Source organism: Emys orbicularis, chromosome 4 (assembly GCF_028017835.1).
Source record: "Emys orbicularis isolate rEmyOrb1 chromosome 4, rEmyOrb1.hap1, whole genome shotgun sequence".
In the NCBI taxonomy this organism is placed as follows: Eukaryota; Metazoa; Chordata; order Testudines; family Emydidae; genus Emys; species Emys orbicularis.
In genome coordinates this window covers 72285214-72302139 of record NC_088686.1, presented here as the reverse complement: position 1 = coordinate 72302139, position 16926 = coordinate 72285214, and the positions used below count along the sequence as shown (strand labels likewise).

The window sequence follows — 16926 nt, the reverse complement described above, 5'->3', positions numbered from 1 at the left end:
CCTTTCAGAGTCCACTTCAGAAATGTCCTTCTTGTGTATGAAGCCCACCATGAACTCAGTGCAGCTCTCCCTATGGATCTCTGCCTCCTACTTCCCTACTGTCCCATCTCATCTAGCATCTCTCTGTGTCATACAAGCGCATCCTCCTGTGCAGCTCCTGCCATTTAGAACGGGCTTTCTTGTCCCAATGACTTCGTTTCATTGCAAGGCTCCGGCAGCCTACATTTCCCCCCGGCAAGGTAGACCTATGCTTTTTCAATTCTCTCTTCCTCTTATGTAGTATGTATTATTTAATTTTGTTTCAGGATCCAGTCTGTCTGGATGGAGCTACACAAAACTTTAGTTGTACTGTATCTAGTTTTTATTTGGTACTAAGTCTATTATATCTTTCACAGTGTATTGATTTTATCTTTCGCCCATATACCCCTTCCCATACATTTGGGAATGGAATGCAGCCAGACTAAGGGTTTGTCTACACAGGGAATTTTTCTGGGGTAGCTATTCCTGATTAGCTCCATGTGTGGATACTTTTATTCCAGAATACGAGTGTTTTATTCAAAATTAACTCCATGTGTGGACACACTTATTCTGGAATAAGAGTGGATTAAAAGTTGATTAAGCTAATCAGGAATAGTTAATGAGCTTATTATTTATTTGTATTATAGAACCCACAAGCCCCAGTAATGGACCAGAACTCTATTATGCTAGGTGCTGTACTAACACAAAACATACAAAGCCCCAAGGAGCTTACAATTTAAGTATAAGACAAAAGCTGGAGACAGACAGACGGGGAGAATACAAGGAAACAATGAGACCATATTGGTCAGAACACCAGCCACCTAACTATTGTCAATTTTTTTTGTAGGCCTCCCAACAAAGCAGAGTTTTGAGGATGGATTTAATGTGGATAAGGAGTTAGTTTTGCACATGTTTATGGGGAATTTCTCTCAAATACGAGACACAGCATGAGGATGCTGGTTTTAAAACTTTGTGGTGATGGAGGCTGACGTCATGGGCCAATTGAACGTGGGAAACTGACTTTTCAATACTGAATGAGAAATGATATGGTGGGGATGGGTCATGAAGGGCCTTGGAAGTAAAGACAAGCAGCTTTACATTATTCTGGATTAGTTTTCATCTGCAGACCAGCCCTAAGCAAGTTCTGCCAGTTCTAACAGTACACCTCTACCCTGATATAACGCGACCCGATATAACACGGGTTCGCATACAACGTGGTAAAGCTCTGACACGCTGCTCTGAGCAGCGTGTTAAGGGTGCCGGGCCGGGCCAGGGCTGAGGGGTTGGATAAGGGGCAGAGGGTCTCAGGGGCAGTCCGGGACGTCACCCCTCCCCCCCAGGGTCTAGGAGGCAGGAGCTGTGGGGGGGGCAATTTTGGGGGGCTCGCAGTCCTAGAGTGGCCTGGGGGATTAGTGGGGGGCCGGGAGCAGCCCGCTCCGCTTCCCTCGCCCCAGCCCCAGCCTTGTCGCTGGGGGAGGGGGCCTGGGAGAAGGGATCCCGCACCCCACACTCACCGGCAGTGGCGGAAGCGGAGCAACCCGGCCCCAGCCCGCTCCACTCCAACAGCTCCCAGCCGCAGCGCTCTGCTTCCCGCCGCAGGTGAGTGCGGGATCTTTCCCCAACAGCCTCCCGCTCCCCCCAGCAACACACCTGGAGCTGGGGCTGGGGCTGCATCGCTCCACTTCCCGCGGCTGGTGAGTGCGGAGGGCGTCCTTTCCCCATCCTCCCCGCACTCACCGGTGGTGGGGAAGTGGAGTGGGCTGGGGTCACGTTGCTCCGCTTCCCGCCACTGCCGGTGAGTGCCTGTCAGGGGGTGGGGTGTGTGGATAGAGGTCGGAGCAGTCAGGGGACGAGGGGTTAGGTAGGGGGTGGGGTCCTGGAGGTGATTAGGGACAGGGGTCTCTGGAGGGGGCAGTCAGGGAACAAGGAACGGGGGGGAAGGGGGTCAAAGCTAGTTTGATATAACGCGGTCTCACCTATAACGCGGTGTGATTTTTTGTCTCCCGAGGACCGCGTTATATCGGGGTAGAGGTGTATTGTAAAAAGTTATAGGCCCTGTAGGCGGATCACTGCTCTCAATAAATATTTAATGATGACTCCCTCAAATTACTCAGACCTGAGGAAGAGCTCTGTGTAGCTAGAAAACTTGTCTCTCTCACCAACAGAAGATGCTCCAATAAAAGATATTACCTCACCCAAGTTGTGTTTCCCTGAAACTATGCACAATACCTGCTTTTATAGGTCAGCTTCACTATTCTTGTGCTACCTTCATATTTCCCAGGATGCAGTTCTTTCAAGGCTTGTTCCCATTTTGAAATAACATCACAGATCTGTAAAGAGATCACAGAGAGACAAGCTGACTCAAGGCTTGAATGAAAAGTAAGCAAACAAACTTTGTGGGGTTTGGGTATGCGAAGGAGAGAGTGGATCAAGAACACATTCGGCCAGGAAATGACATACAATTCAACCATACCTTTTTTTCTGCTAGACAACACATAACTAGAGATTGGCCAATTGAAAACTCCAGATCCAAACCTAGGGGGAAGTTTGGATGTGAATTCCAGTCCCGTGCAAACTCCATGAATGGCCTGTGTCTATATAACAGATCCTGGATCTGATACCCGGGATCCTGGGTATCACCAAATCTTAGAAAGTTTGGAACTGGATCCCAACTTTGCATCTCAGACCTATCTTTAATAATAACAAATAACTCCTCTGGCCTTCAACAACCGCCCAGCCTTTCCAAGCTCATCATCAGAAGCAAGCTTCTCCACAGCAGGGCACACCAACTCAAAGTGGCAGCAGACCCTGCCAAAACAACAGATGCAAAACCTGCTGACATATCTCTCCTGCTACAATGATCAACATCCCCCACAACACACCTTTCAAGACCCCTGGGTCCTACACATGCCTATCACAACATGTGCACCTTATCCAGTGCACTAAATGCCCCAATAACAACTGTGTGTGTGAAACTAGACAATCACTATGCTCTCAAATAAACTCACACAGGAAAATGAAGACAGACTGAGGGTACGTCTATACTTACCTCCGGGTTCGGCGGTAAGCAATCGATCTTCTGGGATTGATTTATCGCGTCTTGTCTAGACACGATAAATCGATCCCGGAAGTGCTCGCCGTCGATGCCGGTACTCCTGCTCGGCGAGAGGAGTACGCGGAGTCGACGGGGGAGCCTGCCTGCCGCGTGTGGACCTTTGGTAAGTACCTTTAAGTTCGAACTAAGGTACTTCGACTTCAGCTAAGTTGCGTATCTTAGTTCGAACTGGGGGGTTAGTGTGGACCAGCCCAAAGACACCATATTACCTTGGGTGAACACTTTTCACAAAGTGATCACTCTATATCTGACCTCCCAGTCCTCACTCTCAGAGGAAATCTGCACAACACTTTCAAAAGACGAACCTGAGAGCTTAACTTCATAACTTTGCTAGACACTAAAAATCATGGAGTGAATAGAGACACTGGATTTATGGCTTATTACACCAATCTATAACCCACGAACAACCCCTCACCAAGCTGCCTTTTCCCCTCCCCCCCCCTTTATTTTCCCTCCTATGACTAGAAGGGTGTTAACTGGCCACTTCACCTTGAATGGTCCCTTGAAATATGTGTTAACTACTTGTGCTAAACAATCTGCTCCACCTTGTATTTAGCAGTGACACTCTGACCATGTTTCCCAGACCTGAAGAAGAGCTCTGTGTAAGTTTGTCTCTCTCATTACAGAAGTTGGTCCAATAAGAGACATTATCTCACCCACCTTGTCTCTCATCTATTAAACACTGCAGTTCTAGTTACCTTCTCCAAATTACTCCACTCTTTTTGCAACAGTCCAGTAAAGATCTATTTCCTCCTTAACATAGCAATAAAGGACAAGTGAAGAGCATAAGAGGCTACTTGGGTTAACTGATCAAACATCCCAACTCCCTGAGTTAAGGTTTGAGGACCCCTTGGATAATACCCAAACCAACTGAGCTAGTGCCCTTGGTTGTCTAGGACCCCATTGGGCACTCTAACATTCCATCTTCCTAAATCGTGTTTCTATCACCAACAAAGCTCATGATCATATCAGCTATATCAGGCTGAAAAAGAGAATCACTTGTTTGGATTTCACTGCGGCATTTCCTCTTGTAATCAGGTGCAGACTCACCCCTGCGGCGCCTCCTGCTGGTTGTCTCGGGAATTAGCTCACCAGTCACCACAGCGCCCTCTGCAGGCCAGGTGTCCTGCCTGTCGTTGGCCCCATGTCCCTCCCAGACCCCGGTGCCCTTGGCTTGGGTGCTGCCCTCTTGGCAGTACCCCACTCTGTCTCTCTGGGTCTCCCCACCCAGGGGAGACCCCACCCCCTATCCCCACGTCACCTCAGTCATAGCTACCGCCAGTCACCATCTAGCCCCCACGCCCTGGGGCAGACTGCAGTCTATCAGCCAATCATCACAGGCAACAAGGGGTTTGGACTGGCTGCCTTTACCCACCCTCAGGCTGCCCCTCTGCAACCCCAATACCTATGTGGGCCTAGGACCAGGCCCTGCAGCCTGGGGAGTTGCTGGCCTAGGGCTTCCCAGCCCCCAAGGCCTTTCCCCAGCCCTGCCTCACTCTAGGTCCCGGGGTGAGCTCCCTGCAGCCAGGCCTGTCTCTCTCTCCAGTCAGAGGGAGACTCCTCAGCTTCTGGCTGCCCTGGCCTTCATATAAGGCCAAGTTGCTCTGTTTGGGGCGTGGCCCCAGCTGCAGCCACTTCGCCAATCAGCAGGGGTTTTGCTCCCTTCCACAGCCCCAGCCCTCTGCAGGGCTTTTCCAACCCCTTCAGGGCTGGAGTGGGTGTTCACCCCGCTACACCTCAGCAAGTCACTGAAGCATTTTCTTCCTACTCTGTAAAGTACTTTTAACCCTCTGATGTTCTCTAACTTTGCCACAGCAACAAATTCCATGCAGCTGGGATGCGAGTCCTCTTCAAAGCTGCCATTGCTAATGTTGCTCCATCAATCTCTAGGTGGCATAAGTTGTATCTTAGATGCAAGTGCAACCCTTATGCCAACAGGGAGGATGGGCTCTCCAAAGTCACTGACAAAATTTGGTCTCTACAAGGCATAGCCATTATGCCACCCAGTTAACCAGCCAGCCATCAAACTGAGTGTGAGTGATATCTACATACAGAAACTCTGGATGTGAGGTCTCTTCTTGCACTGAGTGAAACTTCTCATGTTGTCTTAAATGCTTGTATTCTCCTACACTGGCTTACTCCTGGGGGAATTCTGTGCCACTGTGCACACACATAATTATTGAACTGTGCATATTTTTAATTTTTTGTGAAGAAAAAAGCTTCTGCTGGGAAGTTGCTGCAGTTCTGCCTTTTTCCCACCAGAGGATGCTGCGTGATAGAACAGAGCAGCCGTTCCTGGCCATCTAAGAAAGAGAAAGAGCCTGCCTTCTTCATAGCACCTGTCAGGCCAGGTCAGGAGACAGGGGCTATGGGGAGACAGACAGAGTGGGGGAGCTGGGGGGTCAGATGGGGGCTCATAAGAGCTAGTGGGGGAGGACAGACTGGGGCAGGGACTGAATGGGAGTTGAGGCACAGGGCCACAGGGGGAAGGGAGGTGGAGGGCCACATGGGGATGGGGGAGGAGGTGCAGGGCCACATAGAGACAGGAGGATGGCTGACTGGGGGCAGAAACACATGGGGACAAGGGGAGGGGGTGCAGGGACACATGGGGATGGGGAGGGGAGTGGGTGTCTGAGTGGGGCTGGAGGGACACGTAGGAACAGAATCAGATGTGCCTGACTGAATGGGAGAGGCTAGAAGTCAGCTAGGGTCTGCATGAGGGAAGCTCCCTAACAATCTCTCCCCACCCTCACAAAAAACCTGTTCCATACTTTTCCCACCCATACCCAACAACCCTTCAAGTTCACATCCAGGATCCTTCCCAGAAATTACTTCCCTCTCCCTCAGCTCCTCTGTTACCCCTGACTCCCCCAAGTCTTTGCACTGCTTCTGAGGGGTGCGGGAAATACAGTTCTGTATTGTAGTTTAAATGAATTATTCGTCAGAATTCTGTATTAATTTGCCTAGTAAGGAATCTATTTGTCAAAAAACATTTCTTGAATCTTTTTTGTTGTCTGTATTGTTACAGACATACTTGCTGACAGGAATTTTGAAAAAAAATGACCAAAAATAATTGAAACTGGTGTGCTTATATTGTGTTATTTTGACAAATAAAATATGCAGAATTTTGCAGAATTTGAAAATATTGTGCGCAGAATTTTTAATTTTTTTGGCGCAGAATTCCCCTAGGAGTAACTGGCTGCACTGTTGTCAATGGAAAGTTAGGGCATATTCAGTAACATTGAAGGAAGTATCTGGTACCTTCGTCAAGAGATGGTATGTGTGTATTTATCAATTCGGTCACTGAGTTTGAACTAGATGTACCTGGCATCCCAAAACACAACAGGAACTTGTCTTGACTAACATCTAAAAGTGTAATGTTAGATCGTGCTAGCTAGCTCATTCTGACCAACACCATGTAACACTCTAGTCAAGACAAGGCAAGTTCTACTTTTGCTAAGAAAGTCAAGGCTCCTCACTAGGCTTTAACTCTTGCTTTGTCTTGATTAGACTAGTGGGGAGGGAATTACCTTCACATTGCCCTGCAGGCAGTGCTCCAGATCCCTGCCAGAAGGATCATCTGTGAAGAGGGAAAACCCAGTGTGGGATGGTTTCCTCATTCCTGTCTCCTGGTTCAGCCGCTGGAGGAACTCATCCACTGTTGAGGAACCATCAAAACCCACGACCTGAAATGGAACAGGAAATTACAATAATTAAATAAGTTTATCTTGGGGGACAGAACTAGTCACAAGTGACAAAAGAATGTAAACACTAGCAAGACCCCGGTGCAGGACTCAATTACCTGATAGGTACCCGGCACCCATGTCTTACCTGGTAGGTTCCATTCATGAAGTGCACTGGAATGCTGAAGGGGAGTGAATGGTGGAAGGGATTCCGCAACAAAATGGACACAATCTCCATTCGCGAAGGCTTGGCTTCCCGCTCTCCAGTGTGCAACGTGCGCTCCACAGACCTCTGACAGTAAATGGCATACTTGCCTATTTCACTCCTAATCCCAGGGTGAGAGAGTGACAACACAAACACATGCTTTGGATACACTTATTGTGCCCATTACCATTTTCTCTCCCCAGTGACTCTCTCCCCTGGCACCTTGCTCAAGTGAAAATGTGTGTATTTGCAAGTGTCCTTATTCACCTCTACAGAGTTGGAGATTAGATTTGATTCAGATAGACACACACGTGTTAGGATTGAGATCCAAACCTCTTCAGTCTGCAAAACAAGGCTAGATGCTAGGTTCTTTTGTAAGATTTATAGAATTTTCTGCTTCCACCTATTGAGATCGGGAATGGGTGGCCACAAGTCCGCCCATGTCTAAAGGTCCCTCTCCCGGTCGAAGGGCGGGAGCGGCTGAACCCAGGACTCAAATAATTCCAGGGGACAACTGCAAAGAAAACAGGGACAGGAGTGAGGTCATAGGGCCATTATCAAGGAACCGGGGGGCGACACCGTGCAGAGAACCCTGGACAACACCCACTGTTCCTCAAAGGTGTCTAGGGAACCAGCAGACACTGCCCAGAGGAACTCTGCCCAGATACGTGATTGAAGGGAGGAACGGAAGTAGGTCCCAGAGTTGCAGAGCACCTCCCCATCCAGCATCCTCCTCCTGGTTTTATAAATGGCCACTTTAGCCAATTCCAGGAGAAGCTTGATGAGGAGGTCCCGCAACTTCGTGGGGCCATGGACAGGGTGTGCATGAATCAGGAAGCGCGGGGAAAAGTTCAGCCGGTTCTGGAGGAGCCGGAAAAGAGGCTGCAACCTGGTGCACTCTAAACAGATGTGCTCCAAAGTCTCCCTCACACCGCAAAAAGGGCAAGTGTTGGGGATAGGGGTGAACCATGCCAAGTACAAGCCTGTGGTCATGGCTTCATGAAGGAGCCGCCAGCTGATATCCCCGGCAGGCTGTGGAACCAAGGTGGAATACAGGCTGGCCTACTGGGGTTCTTCACCCTCCACAGATGGCAAAAGGTCCCAACACTTAGTATCGGGGCAGGACAGTAGGGTGAATTTTCTGCTTCCAACTGAGCTGGCGATACTGTGAGAATGCCCCTTTCCCTTTTTGGAATTTTGGCATTTCCAATTCTGGCTGGAACCAGCAAGTGCAGAGGCAGCAGCAAAGAAAGTGAAAAACATCGGCTAGAAAGATTATACAGACTATTTCAAATTCCAGGAGAGTATTGATTTGAGTTTTTGACAAAGGTTGTATCTAAGCCTGTGTTTGAAATGACACAGCTGTTTACCCACGTTTAGTCTTCATATAGCAATAAACCACAACAGGGTGTGCATTACCTGGCCACTGATGCATGCCCCAAGAGTATGGGGTGACTCAAGGCTGAAGTCCAAGCTCCTTAAACTACCCAAGAAATCTATTAACAGACAAGTAATGTACACCCTAGAATGGCTTACTGCTGTTAAAGAAGCTCTCATTGGTTGTTTTCTTGTTGGTGTGTTTGTGGCGGGGAGTGCGGGAAAGATTAGAGTGTTATGCAACATAACCTTCCACTTTGAAACATTCTTCCTACTAAAAGGATAAAAGGGTAGGGAGAAGGTGGTGGGGGGTCCTGTTTAGTTTTAAATAAACTTTTCTTATCTCTTTGGAATTCAGTTTGGGTTTGTTAACCCAGGGACCCTTAACTTTTTTTTTTATTTCCCCCCCAGCCCTCTTTTCGTGTCCCCCCAGAAGCCCTGCTGACCTTTCAGCAGCATTTATACTCACTGTCATATATACAGTCATATGGACTAGGAAACATTCCCACTGAAAAGTGGGTCAAAAGTGGCTGAAAGATGGCTTCTGATCAAGGACAGCCTGGCACCTTGGGGAAGGCTTCTTATGTCATCTCCATCTCCAACTCACCTTTGCATGGGTCAGTCATAAATTAGCTTTACTGTACTACAATCCTGTAGTTGATGCAGAAGGGATTTGGAGGCAACATAGCCAGTGAAAGAAGAAGATGGCATGCTCTTTACCTGGAGTCTGCATGCCGCTGCAGGTGTTGTTTGATATACCAGAGGAAGTGGTGCTGAGGAAGAAAGAGAGGAGCACACAAAGCCAGGAGCTGCCAGCACTGGGAAGAAAAATGGGCAAATAAGGTGCAATCACTCCTGCTCTGCTCTTGTTGCCAGTTACCCTTGTGCAAGACACTCAGGCCAAGAATTTGAAGAGTGACTAGTGATTTTGGGGGGCTTCCATTTTTGGGGTGTGCAACTAGAGATGCTTTAAAGGGGCCTGATTTTCAGAGGCAGGTGCTCAGCACTTTCTGAACATCAGGCCTCTTTGACATCTCAAATTGTAGTCCTGTCAGCTGTTCATCAATGTCCCTCTAGAGGCAAAAATGGAGGCACCACAAATCAGTTGTCACTTTTCAAAATCTTGGCCACTGTAAGTAGAGCTGTGTGAATAGTTCCCAACTACTTATTCAGTGAATGTTGCTTTTTTATTGTCTGCAAACAGATCACAAAACTCTCAGAATTACTCATTATTTCAAATTATTCATAAATTTCTCCTGCTGGTCATTCTTGCTCTCTACATGATTTGAACTGGGAATATTACAATCAAGAATCCAATGGACACTTTGGCTCAGATCCACAAAAATATTTAGGATCCCAACTTCTACTGAAATCAATGGAAGTTAGGGACATAAATACCTACGTGGATCTGGGTCTTTGAGCTGTAACGTATGCAGGCAACTAACTTAATAAGCACATCACAAAATTCAAAATGCACATTCAAGTGTATTAATCATGCTTTTCATCCTGTTGGCTAATTATATCACAATCAGAGATGGAACCAATACCATGTGACTTAGGTAACTATTCAATGCAACACAAACTGAATTTTGCAACTGAACAGTATTTGGAATTTGCTTTTGGTGAATAGTTGAGCATTCAACCTAAACATGCTTTTGCAAGTAAATTGCACTACTCAATACTTTTTTTTTTCCCTTTGCGCATCACATTCCAGATTATTTTTGCCCCCACAAACCTTGAAGTGTTTAAGGTGACTAGTCTTTTATGGGGACTAGACTTATTGCTAATTATTCAAAATATGGATAAAAAAAAAAAAAAGCTTGCAGCCTGGAAGTGACCGAGAGAAGCTCACCTGAATGACTGAGTGGTTCTGGGGCTGCCGGCAGCTAGTCTGTTTAACCAGTTGGCAGTAGATTTCATTCTGTAGCTCAGTATGTGTCAGACAGACTTGCAACGCTGTCTGGGCAAGTGACACATGGTAATCAATAGATGGAGCCTCCACAGGGACATTGATGAACAGCTGACAGGACTACAAAAAAGGGAAATTAGCATGTGCAGTAATAATAATACTTCACTTTTTCCCCACAGCACCTTCCAGCTCCACTTTGGCTCAGAGGGGAAATGAATTCTCCAAGGTGTTTCAGTGGCAGAAACAGGGAGAAAACCCAGATCTCCTGACTTCCAAGACTATGCTCTAACCTCTACTAGACCAAGCTTCTCTCATACAAACTTTCTCCCCTTGCCCTATATGCGTCATATGCAGACTGCACCTCAAGTAGCCCATCCTTTGCAGTATGTGCAGAAAGCTACAATCATGCAACATTACACAGCAAGAAAAGCCAGGAACAGAATCCCTGACTTCCAGCCCACTGTTCTAGCCATTAGACTATACTCCCACTCCATCGCTGTTATGACTGGGGTCTAGGTATGATACTAAACACAGGGGAGTTCAGATTACCCCATTATTATAAAAGGCATCTTGGTCTCACTAGTAAATCTGCCAGTGGGCTTCATAGCTTGGCAAACCAAGGGTGCTACAAATTTATGGTAAAATACTCAGAGAAGGTGCCTTTATAAATGATAAAATACTGCAACAGTCAACGGTAATGACCCCAAACGCTACAGTGAGACTAGTGTCAGCTACAGTGTTTCAGACTATTCCTGTACGATACTGTAGGATTCTTTTATAAAGATCTATTATCCCATTTTGTAGAAGGGAAAACAGAGGCACAGAGGTTAAGGAACTTTCCCATTCTCACAGAGCGAGTGAGTGATAGAGCCATGATTAGAATCCATTAGTCCTGAGTCATTCCACTGCTCTAACCCCCAAACACAACTTTCTCTGTCGTATCTCTCGGGTCATTGAATGCAGTTGTTTTTAAGCACCCGCTCCACTGCTACCTGCTCCCCTCAGCAAATCTCTATCCCCTAAGCCCATCCTTGCTGTCTAGTCTTAGGGCTTGTCGACACTTAAAATGCTGCAGCTGCGCCACTGTAGTGCTTCAGTGCAGACACTACTTACACAAACAGGAGAGTTTCTGGTAATTCACCTCCCCGAGAGGGTAGCTAGGTCAACAGGAGAATTCTCCTGTTGACCTAGCCCTGTCTACACTGGGGATTAGGCCGGTTTAACTGCGTTGCTCAGGGGTGTGGATTTTTCACACCCCAAAGCGACATAGTTATACCGACCTAATTTCCTAGTGTAGACCAGGCCTTAATGTTGATATTAATGTTTTCAGGGCCCAAAGCAGAGGCAGAGGGGTGAGTATCAGGTGATGAGTTGCCTGTCCCAGGTACCCTGGCTGGAAGGCACTAGGGAGTCTGACAATAAGTTGTTTCCTCTCTCTCCAGTGCTGCTATTGGAGAAGAAGATAGACAAGTCCTGCAATTCAGAAGCTGGCCCAAGGGTTCTTTGCATAGAATAAAATACCCCTGGTAGACAGACTGGCCCCTTGTATTACAACTGACACATTAGCCCCATCTGTGCCAACAGTAGGGGCAAACAGAGTCGCAGTAAATGTCTTGCACAGAGTTTACCCCTCCCCTAAAATAATTGAGTAGAACATCTAAAATCTTTTATAGTGGTTCTCTAAATACCTTGAAGAGCTTGAGGGCTTCTGTCTGCATCGCCTCTGATGGCAGAGTAGTGAGTGAGCTGTGCAGTCCATCCTTACTGTAGCACAGCATGGGGTGTTTCCACAAAGGAGATTCTGAGTGGCAGATGAGGTAAAAACATGCAACCTCAGAAACGTAGCAGTGTAAGTTTGGTACAAGGTGAGAAGGAATCTCCCAGCAAAATCTCCCATGGCAGAGCCCCTTCCGATCCCTACAGAAAAAGAACCTGGCCCAACTAGCAAGCAATTAGGGCAAGCAGCACTACATTGGGCCACGTTAATCCTTAGTGTCACTCTATTGACTCCAGTGAAGCCATGACACTAACAGTGGCCAAGTAGCTATGAATGCCAGCAAGAATGCCAGATGGCTGCAGAGAGCAGCCCTGCAATTTGCCACCAGGCCATCTGAGAGCTTCACACAGGCTGGACTGTGGTGGGAAGCAGCTCAATTTGTTGATGCACGTGAGAGACCGATTCTGTGAAACAGACACACGCTATTGGGATCTTTATCAGTGGAAGCTATTATGGCACATTGATCAAAGCTTAGAGACAGCTGTATGTCTGTATGTGGGTGTTCAGGAGAGAGTATGTGTGTATTCAGGGGTGTGAGAGTTTATGTGTGCGTGTATGCATGCATGTTGGCACAAGTATGCATGGTATGTATACCTCAGAATGTGTGCAGGTGGTATGTGTGAACGTGTCTACATGGGAATGAGTGAGTAAATAGGTGTGTATGTATGTGTGAGACAGTATATGCATGTGTGTGGGAGTGAATGTATGTGGCTGCGAGTGTGTATGCATATATACATGGGGAGCTGTGTGTGTGTGTGTTTGAGAAACAGTATATGTGCATGCAACCATGATACATGGGTAAGTGAAACTCAACGCAAACCATGCCAGGGAGTCAGAGATTCAGACTTTTGTCTCTTAAGTTCTTATTTATGAAGAACATCCTAGCTTTGGATCAACTTTCTGTGCTCAATATTTACTATAGTTTGATCTGCAATGTAAGAGGAGCTGTAGAAGCTTTGATAAATTAATTGACAGACTAGGTTTACTGTAGTGCCTGAGTCCTTTGCTGAAGTGCTACTGTATAATTAGAGGTGAAAGGCACCTTATCCCATTACTGATCTATTGAGCCATTCCCTCTTCTCTCCTGTGGCTGGATTCAAACCAGTGACAGAGATAACCATTCCTCACCCTTTCCCACCATGGAAAGACATTTTGGGTTTCTACTTACGTGGGTCTCCCTCTGCATCCAGTAATTTTCCAATTAGCTGTTCATATGCTGTGCCCACCTTGGCACTGATGCTGCCAGCTGCTACTGTCAGATGGTACAGCCATGTATCCTGGGGATAAAGGAGAGAACAGTATGAAAAGAACAGGTGATGCTGGAAACCCAGTGACATTTCACTGTCATCTTTATAGATGACCAGCCATCAAGGTGCCAAAAGCTAAGGGTCACCATTAAAGGTAAATATATTTCTCTCTCTCTCACACACACACACACCCTCTTACTCACTCTTCACTCATTTAACTTTTGGCTCACCCAAGTTCCAGTTTGACCAAAGGCCAGCAATGGCTCGCAGGAGGGCTAGCTAAGTGCTTTGGGGCTATCACTGTTCATCAGGTCATAAGGGGTGGAGTAAGTCAGGTTTGGATGGGGCCTCTGAATTTGGAACAGCAGAGCACCATGCTCCAAGGATCCCCCACCCATTGTCTAGGAGTAGTAGTGCACAGTGCATGTATATCTGTCTCACTGCTGTGTGAACTGTGCCTGATACAAGACAGAGTCCTGCAGGGTTGTGGGTGGAGAGGGACTGAGAAGGTAAGTCTTTCTGCGGTGATGATTTTTGGTGGGGTTTGGAAGTCTTGGTATCCTGAGCCCTCAGCTGCAGAGAGGGCAGCAAAAATGAAAAATAAATAGAAGGGAAAAGAAAATCATTAAAGCAGATTCAAAATCTCAACTCGCCTGTTGGGGTTGAGTTTGGGGGAACTTTTGGGTTGGTTCTTATCTTATCCAAACTGGTTTAACCATCTGTATTTTCCACTCACTGGTGCCAAGTTATACCAGCATCACATATCTCTGCTCTCCAAAGACACCAACTCATACCTTCTCGTGTTTGGTACCAATGAGTAAGTAGGTGGGACTCTGATCCTGCGGGTGAATCACCAGGGTGAAATGGGATGAGAGGAGACCCCCTGCAGTGGCTTCATAATCTTCATCCGAGTCACAGGAACGGTCCACCTCCTCCACTTTTGACTTGCGTATGTGCAAATGCCCCAGAGGACACTGGGAAAAGGAAATGAATTAAGATAAGTATCCTGTCTTTCTGTAGAGAAGATGGAGAAAAAGAAGAAACTGAAACCAGGAAACCCTGGTCAGATTGCTGGGAGTGCTAGAAAATGCAAGAACTAAACTGTAATTCTATGTTCAAATGGTATAAAAGTGATAGTATCATTTTGCATTTCTGTAGCACCTCTCCTCCTTCATGAGCCTAAAGTACTTTACAAACTATGGCCCCAATCCTTCTCCCATTATTATTATTATTGTATTGTACTAGCACTAGAATCCCAGTCAGGAATTAGGGCCCTTATCTCTGGGTGACTGGACCCTTTAAGGAGCAGGGTCCAGTGCACATGGGACTCATCAGCTGCCTCCTAATTGGCTTTAAGTGAAGACACCTGGGCTGTAGGGCAAGGGCAGCACAGGTGAGAACTGTGTGATAGCAGGGTGAGATTCAGAGAAGGGCAGGTGAGAGCCCCCAGGAGAAGCAGAGGAGAGCTGTACAGAGACCCTGTAGGAAGAGCAAAAGGTGAAGAATGTTGTTGATGAGGTTTGGGCAGAGGTGGGCGGAGCTCCTGCTGAGTTACAAGAGAACTTGTACAGAGGCCTTAGGAACAAGGAGAAGGACCAGCCTGATTAAGGGAAGCTGAACGTGAAACATGAGAGTGGATGCTGGAGGGTAAGTCCCAGGGTGGGGGTAGGATTCACATGGGTAGGGAGGCCTGGGTGAGTGGAATGCTCCGGGAAGCTCTCCTGCAGCAAGGCTTAGTGGAGGGCTGTGGGAAGCTGAGCTCAGAACAAGGGCTTGACATTCCCTGAGCAGGGGTGGGATTTGCAGGCACAAAGACAAAGGAAGTGAGAGAGAGACAAGTGGAGCGATTTGGGAGACAGCAGGAACATACTTTGTTAGTTATGTGTCTTTGGTATTTTTAAAGACTATTAATGTATTTGTATTTCTAGTAGGAGATGTAGACATTTTTGCAGAGTGGGAGTTACTAGCTGGGGCTGAAGTGAGGGAGAGGATGGGATTGTTGGAGTAAGAAAGGATAGTTGGGTAAAGGAAGATAGAAGCTACATGAGACATAGCAGAAGGAACACAAAGTACCTTGTCCTCATTATTTCGATAGTAGTAAAAGGTTTTCCCAATCAGTGCGCACCAAACCAACTTAGAGTGACCATGCTTCACCTACAGAAGGACAAAGGAATGAAAGCTTTTAACCTAGGGACTGGATCCTACTGCATTGCCAGCAGTAGTTTTGGGGATTTTTTCTTTCCATTCAAATCTCTTGTTGGAAGGTTCTCTATACTGGTTATTCTGAGCTAGTGTAAACTATCTTTCATTTGTGATCCCTGCAAAGATGCAGGGAAACATTTTCAAAAGCACCTAAGCCAGTTAGATGCTTTTGAAAATGGAATGTAGGTGCCTAAGTAATTGAGGGTATGTCTAGACTGTACAGAAAAATGCGTGGTGCTGAGTCTGAGACCAGGTCAAATGACTTGGGCTTGAGCTGCAGGGCTAAAAATAGCAGGGTAGATGTACTGCTCAAGCTGGAGCCTGGGCTCTGAAACCCAGAGAAGTGGGAGGGTCTTCTGTTTTTAGCCCTGCGGCCTAAGCCCCAGTCAACTGACCCGGGCTCCAAGACTCGGTGCCAGGGGGTTTTCTTTGCAGTGTACACATATCCTGAGATCCTTTTGAAAATTTTACCTGTTGTTATTGTGTTTTGAAATGCAATATACAAAATACATGAATAAAAATGTTGAAATAATGATAAATATTCAACATACCAAAGCAGAGCAATGGACTATCTAGTCTACTGACCTTTTCCCTGTTACACAGGAACAGACCAATGGGCCATGTAGTCTGGTGACCTATCTCCTATGGTTCTCAACCAGGGGTACATGTACTCCTGGGGGTACGCAGAGGTCTTCCAGAGGGTACATCAACTCATCTAGATATTTGCTTAGTTTTACAACAGGCTAAATAAAAAGTACTAGCAAAGTCAGTACAAACTAAAAGTTCATGCAGACAATGACTTGTTTATATTGCTCTATATACTATACACTGAAATGTATATGGTAAAAATGAGAAAGTAAACAATTTTTCAGTAATAATGTGCTATGACCCTTTATATTTTTATATCTGAGTTTGTAAGCAAGTAGTTTTTAAGTGAGATGAAACTTGAGGGTATGCAAGACAAATCAGACCTCTGAAAGGGGTACAGTAGTCTGGAAAGGTTGAGAGCCACTGCCCTGAGCAAACTACAGACCAGTCAGACTTTAGTCTTCACTTGGACATTGGCCAGTGCAGCATGAAGGAGCCCCATAATGCATCTTGTGCAACACTGTTCTATGGGGAGAATAAAAAATTCTTTCCTGACTCCAAGTAGTGATCATTTTTTGTCCTGAAGAATGAGAATCCATAGTGCCTGGAAGTGTATCCTGACTAAAATAACTGCCGATGCTATTCTTATATGAATAAGTGTCCAATCCATTTGAAACCTTCCTAGATAATTTTCTAGATAATATCCTACAGCAGCAAGTTCCATACGTTAATTATATGTGACATTATAAAAGCATTTACTTTAATTGCTGTAAAATATTTTGCATTGTTCTTGCACTGTACTATT

General features: G+C 46.4%; 1 protein-coding gene across 1 annotated transcript in view; it reads right to left on the bottom strand.

Moving 5' to 3' along the window:
* Positions 1-16926, bottom strand: part of PLEKHH1 (pleckstrin homology, MyTH4 and FERM domain containing H1) — an 88989-nt gene that overhangs the window by 19887 nt on the left and 52176 nt on the right. The window contains exons 15-23 of the mRNA XM_065403793.1: positions 15405-15485; positions 14126-14305; positions 13253-13361; positions 11996-12108; positions 10251-10427; positions 9119-9216; positions 6965-7142; positions 6664-6819; positions 2248-2348 (exon numbers count right to left, since the gene is read on the bottom strand). Of these exons, the coding sequence (XP_065259865.1) occupies positions 2248-2348; positions 6664-6819; positions 6965-7142; positions 9119-9216; positions 10251-10427; positions 11996-12108; positions 13253-13361; positions 14126-14305; positions 15405-15485 (1193 nt within the window). The remainder of the gene's footprint in view (positions 1-2247; positions 2349-6663; positions 6820-6964; positions 7143-9118; positions 9217-10250; positions 10428-11995; positions 12109-13252; positions 13362-14125; positions 14306-15404; positions 15486-16926) is intronic.